The 6,872-nt window shown below is 29.5% G+C and overlaps 1 protein-coding gene across 1 annotated transcript in view; it reads right to left on the bottom strand.

Annotated features, from left to right (window-relative positions):
- Positions 1-265: 265 nt before the first annotated feature.
- The window catches only part of LOC146537928 (TBC1 domain family member 12-like), a 51,241-nt gene continuing 44,634 nt past the window's right edge, over positions 266-6,872 (bottom strand). Inside the window, exons 4-7 of the mRNA XM_085187684.1 lie at positions 5,981-6,587; positions 5,575-5,703; positions 4,842-5,034; positions 266-4,399 (exon numbers count right to left, since the gene is read on the bottom strand). Coding sequence (XP_085043810.1) covers positions 4,185-4,399; positions 4,842-5,034; positions 5,575-5,703; positions 5,981-6,587 — 1,144 coding nt within the window. The 3' untranslated portion in view covers positions 266-4,184. The remainder of the gene's footprint in view (positions 4,400-4,841; positions 5,035-5,574; positions 5,704-5,980; positions 6,588-6,872) is intronic.

The raw sequence follows: 6,872 nt of genomic DNA, 5'->3' as shown, positions 1-6,872 counted from the left end.
TTTATTATGGAAAAATTACGTTCAAGACGTTAAAAACACATTAAGCATTTTTTTACAATATCATATATATTTACATACATACTTTCTATTTCAACGTGAAATAAAAATAGCGTTTTATAATATAAGTAAATAATTTTGTATAAAGTGGAGAAATAAGTGATTAGTACTGGTCATTTATCAATATATTTTTTTAAACTATCACGGTTTGAAATATGTCTTTTTTATGAATAAAAGAAATGGTAATAAAAGAAATAAAACAAACATCCTTTCGATATATTTTATTCCAATTAAAACTTAACATTACGTTTGGGGCCGCCACTCTCTAGTTACACACTATTACAATAATTATCAAGATGGCATTATAATATCAGTCAACATCACAACTGTTTAACTATCTTTACATTATGTTCATACTATTTTTTAATGATAAAATTAAAAATTATAATATGTAACAGAATATTCATATTTTATAATATAATGTAATATAGATTATGCAATTGATTTATATAGATAAAATAAAAACATGTAAACATATTTTGTTCAAAATTAAAATTTATATGAAATTAAATGTATGAAAAGTCTAAATTAAGCAAATTTTCGTTAGTATTTTCTAATTTTTAATTTAATATTTCTTTTTCTATCTAATTGGTTGACTTATACAGGAATGATTTCTTTATATCTGCTAATTTTGTATCAAAAGCATACTCCACGACACATATTATAAGATGATAATAAAAAGGATATATAATTAAAATTTCAAAATAAAAATATCATAATATGACCATTTGGCAAAAAGCAAATGAGTGTGTGGTATATATATGTATATACCACACACTAACAGTCGACAAGTCATGGCCGCCCTGAAGTCAGGCCTCAATCCTAAGACTAAATCTCTCATTATCTATAGCTCACTTCGTGGCATCCAAGACTCGTCGATTACAGTCTACTTTAGTTTCTCAATAAAAAATAAATAATATGTGCTAAAAATAATAAGTGACAATAAAATATGTATAATAAATTTAATAATATATATGTATGTACGTACATTTCTAACAATAATTCGTTTTCACGTTCAGGTTCTTTCCGCGGCAAGATCTATACTAAGTTGTTAAAGCTGTTCAATTAATAACTAAATAAATTTACACACAGGGCTTCCCTCCGTTGTCGTCTAATATATAGTATGATCGACGAGTCGTGGCCGCATTGAATTTAGGCCTTCTAAACTTTTGCGCACTGTGCCCTCAGGAATAAAATTATTGTAAATTATGAAAATTCCTAAAGCCAATCAACTCCGCGTAGCCATCTAAAGCTAACTTCAGGGCGACCACGATTCGTCAACATTACTGTATTCCTGTTAATTTATTTGACTCTGTAACTCTATCTTTCTGTTTGATATTAAAAGAAAAAGACTTGTCAAGCAAGATATCAAGAACTTATTAGACAGTAAAGCATTGCCAACATATATAGCAAAATGTATTTATCTAAATATTTAATCTGTAATTTTTTACTAATTTATGATCTATGTCAATTGAAAAGTGTATCAAATTTCTGTTAACTAACTTGACAGTTCTAAACTACGCTGTTTATTTTTCATATACATAACTGTAAATTTATTTAAGAGAAATTTGAGTCTAATATTTTTAAAAAACGTACATAAATTTCAAAGTAGCGGGTATCATCTCTTGGAAATCATCTAAGCGCTTAGATCACTAAGCTATACATTCATATCCAAAATAAATAAAGCAGGGTACGCAGAGGGAACCTACTTAATTCATATCCAGGTACGTCGAAATTCTTATACATTTGTTACAACTTATTTAACCCGGTTTCTAATACCGCTACTTTAAGTTTTTTATAAGTTTTCTAAAATTCTCCTATACTTAGTGTGAAAATAACACTTTAAAAATGTCAAAAATAATAACTCAATTAGACAGTACTAAAACAGATCATTAATTTAAAAAAAAAGTACAGATAAATAAACTTTGATATATATAGAATAAAATGATTCTTAATAAATATCTATTATATTATTATTATAAAAGAGACTGCAATAAGTCTTCGTAAACTAACTATTAGGCCGGTGTTACTACTCGTTGTTTTCACACATTAATAATAACATACATTATTTAATTGACAATTTATATAGGAATAATATTTACATTATGTACATTCACTGAATTATTTAAATTTAAATATATTTAATTAAAATATGAAGAGCCGATATTAAGTTTATATAAAAGATAAACGAAAATCGCAATGAATCTATTAATTTCATAATAAAAAATAAACTTGACAGTACTATATAAAAAAAATCTATATTATACTAAAAAAAAAACTAAACAATTATCTACAAAAATTGCAACATAGTGCCTATGATATGTCAATGCCATACTGAATTATATCAGTCACTTTAAAACACTTTAAAATCTAAAATATTTACATATTTTCTTTAAATTCCTGGCAAATACAAAGGAATATACGACTAACGACCAAATATCTTAAACTTTAATATATTTAAAAAATCGAACCTGTACTGACAAAAAAGTCAATGACAGATATAATATTATATAGATATATAGGGGATTAACATTTAAATATTATTTTTATATTTACAATAGTAATGTTAGAACCACATATAAATAAGCTTATTTAAAATTGATAGACCTGATGAACCTTTTGTAAATCAATTTTATTAAAAAATAAAAGCTCTATATAGATCCATACTTATAGAAACAGAGTTTATATTTTATGGTGAAATCAATTGATTGAATAAAAAAAACTAAACTCCTCATTTCAATTCAATTTCTAATAAGCCTAATACAAATACAATAATAATAAATATTTATACAATTATAATTAAGAACCTACATACATAATATAGATTATAGACACAGATTACATAAAATTATTTAGAGATAATTTAATTGGTTAATTTATGTTAATTATTATTTTTTATATTAAATCTCTTCATAATAAGAGAAAGTTCACAACAAGTAAATACTATAAGAATTGTATTTAATGTATTTTTTATTTAATTTGAAAAAATATTATGTATTGTATATTCGGAGAAATTTCATTTCTTATTTGACTATAAATGATATAAGATCGAGACTCAAAAAAGTTTAAGGATATTATTAATTATATTATATCCATATTACTTATATACATTCCATAGTATTTTTAAGAGGTAAAAGACAAGATTTACTATTCATAATTTTAACATCGATTGATTGATTGATTTCTTCATATATGGCATTTCGAGCGTGCCAGTTGAACACAATTCATTTCGCCAATGTCATGTTGTATGGAAAAAACACATGAAGGAAGTTGACCGGTAAATTTTTACACCATTTATAGTTTAATATTAAATTTTCATTCATCTACTTTTATTTAAATATCAACCTCCACTTTTCAGTTCACATTCATATACAGTTTGGATCTTTATTTATTTAATAGAACCAGACAAAATATTCAAATAGAAAATTATAAAAAAAAAATTGATTCCAATTATATATTTTTTGAATGTCAATATATTATTCTTTCTCTTTTTGATCAGTGCATAAAAGTCCTGTATTCAAATCAATTTCAACAAAAAACAAAACTGTAATGTGACTATTTACTGGACTGTGTCTCAAATTTTCTAATATACATACTAATATCATTTGTTTCAGATTGATTCGTTTAATATTTTTTTCGTATCACTTTTAAGCAAAGATTAATATTATACAAGAAGGATAAGTATTAGTTAGGTATATAATATTATATTTCAGATCTTTATTATAACTATTTCTATATAACACAGGTTATTTAGACAAGCTTCAATGATGGTGGATGTAGGTGTAATTATTGATTTTTAATATTGAATTTATTATATGGAATTAAATAAAAAATATATAGTTGATTTCAATTTCTTTAAGTATTGAGTGTTTCTAATTATATTATATGCATTAAGAACAGTCTTAATTTCGAGCACTAAACCATAATGAGAGATACTTAGTAAGTGCTATTCCCAGTTGATAAGCACTGCATTTTTTTACAAAAAATATATAAATTGATACAATTTTATAAATTAATAAATACACAATTAAAAACTAAAATTATTTGCAATTTAAAAAAAAAGAAATTTTCATCACTTTCATGCCCTATATACCAAATCTCCTATAACCGAGCTTACAAAATGTATATCATAACCTGATAGTGATATCGTCATCCAAACTGTTTTCCACCGGGCAGCAGGAGACCAGCTCCTCGAAGGACATGCCGTCCAGGGTCATGGAGACAGAGGAGATGCTTCTGAAGAGTGCTTCCGGGTCCAGGTCCTCGGGCAGCTTGGTAAGGAACTGTGCCGCTGATATAAAATCCATGTCCTTGAGCTCATCTTGGTAGAGGTGAAGGATGCCTGTACAATATATTAAATATTAGTTATTTGGCAATCGTGATTGTTCTTTATTAATTTAAGTTTGTCAAATTTGCTAAGTATTTTTCCCAAAAAGAATATGTTGTTATTCAATAACTTTATTTTTTTATTAATTTATTGAGCTGTTTGTTACAACTGTTGTTAATTTTACCAAAATTAACAAATTGTTTAAATAGATGTATTTTTCTCTCTAAATAAATCCTAAAAAAAATTGAGGTAAATTGTCTATTTTTCTTCATAAAATTTCCTAATTTTATAGTTTGTCTATTAGCAAAAAAATATTATTTTTTAGCTAAATGAAAGTTATATGAGTAAATGGCAAATAAGAGACGTAAGTTTTTGAGTAATAAAAAACTAATAAATTGTAAATGCTACATTTCAAACAAATCGTATTATGACATAACAAATAAAGATGTCACATTACCCAAAGCAGCGTTGAATAGGAAGGTGTCCCCATCCCGCAGGAACACGTCCCACACGCGGCAGGCGGCGTCCAGCGGCATGGCTTTGGCGAAGGCGGTGTAGAGCCACTCTAGCAAGTACAGTTCCGGCGCCAGCGCGTCTGCCAGTGCCGGCAGGTGCCGCTCCAGCAGTCGCGCGTACGCCTTCCACAGCCGCTGTAAGTATAACAATCTTAACTAACATCTGCGACGCTACATGGAACTCGAGATACTGTCCAAAAACACAGACAAAGTCTGTTATCATATTGCTCATATCATACATAACAAGGACTGTACTTTTGCCACTGTAGTGTAGAGCTGTAACAGCTGTATACAGTGCTTTGAAAATTCGACAGGAAGTGGACAATAGAGGTATCTTAATGGGAACGGAGCGTCCTAACACAAAATTCCCAGGTTACCTCTGTCTACCCTCTTTTGTGCCGGACACAGGGAGTGAAGCTATAAAAAAGTCTTATTTTTATAATAAGGCATCGACTTCATAATCCACAAAAACCTGACTGACATTCCCAACGTACATAAGTACTCTCCTGCAGAAACTAGAGACAGGGACTTTGGAACTTTCCTTAGCTTCCTTCCTTAACGAAAGTTATACTGGACTCGACCATGATCAAACGCTGACTGCTATTGATATGATAGATATTGAAGTTTTCAAAACAACAGGCAACTAGGCTAAACATGATAAAATATAAAACAAACCTGCATAGTAGCACCATCCCTAGTGAATGCCGCTCGTAGTACAGGACCGTCTAATAAATTGGCGAAACAAACGAACGCTTGTGGCGCCTCCATATTCAGTATCAACACTGCTGCTATGAATGACATACCCTGGAAATATAATTTTTAGGGTTATTTACGTTAAAATTATTTAAGGTTAATAGTACAGTTGCAGATAATATGCAATGAGTTATTATGCAGAAGGAATCTCTTGATACGGCATTACATGTTGAGTGACGGAATTTAACGTATCGCTTTGTCGTGTTACCAGAGTGAGGAAATAAATAAAACATTCCCCCGAGGCAGAAGCCGGTGCCGAGCGGCACGACGAAATATATATTTATTATGAATTTACTTTCTTATTTATGTTGTATCTGTAAATTCTTACCTGTATATATCCAATGTCTGGTCGGTAACAAACGTACGCCGCCAACAATTCGTGTAGCACATCAAAATAAGGCCCGCTGGGTTGAAATATACACAAATGTGGAAACGTCCGCGCTATGTCCAATTGTATTAATTCCATAGAACATTCGTCACTATAATCTAACAAATTGGGATTAGATTTTGAACAACACTTTTTTGGTCCTGGATCTACATTCAGGGTTTTCAAATTCTGCTCGCTAAAATTCCTTGGCATGCCCAGTCTTGGTTTTTCTGTCTTTTCTTCCAACCGCTCATCAGTATTTGATGCTTTTTCTGATCTTTTGGACGATCTTTCATCGGTTTTAACGAACTCTCCGTTAGTAAGGCCATCTTCTTTGTCATCTTTGGGTTTCTCGTTTTTACAATCACATGTGTTTTTGTTGTTTATTTTTAACCTTTTTCGTCTCAGTTGTGCTTCGTGTAATTTCTGCTTTGCTTTTGCAACGTAGTCCTGGTACATTTCGTGTGTTATTTTTAGCTTGTTTTCAATGGCGAGTTGCCAGACTCGACCTCTAATGGCTGGTGGGAGCCCGCTCCACCAAAGTTCTAGAGTACGCTTTGCATTTTTCCTGTAAATAAAATAATCGAAATAAACCTAAATATCTAATAAATATAAATAATTATTGATCTTGTTGTGGTGCCTAAAATTATCATTTGACTGTACTGCACGATTGTGGCTTTGATACCCATCCGGAGCAATGATTATGTTTAAAAGGATATATGGATATCCGAGAAGGATTATACATACATTATTTTCATTTAAATCATAAACATAGAGTTATATATTAAGAGAACATTTAATAGTTATTATCACAAAACATATTTAACTTCAGATTTAGATGAGCGAATTGTTT

The sequence above is a fragment of the Heliconius melpomene genome, chromosome 7 (genome assembly GCF_056956725.1).
Source record: "Heliconius melpomene rosina isolate 202511_hmr_F chromosome 7, ASM5695672v1, whole genome shotgun sequence".
Lineage (NCBI taxonomy): Eukaryota > Metazoa > Arthropoda > Insecta > Lepidoptera > Nymphalidae > Heliconius > Heliconius melpomene.
The sequence above is the reverse complement of the archived record's forward strand: the minus strand, read 5'-3'. Positions and strand labels throughout refer to the sequence as shown.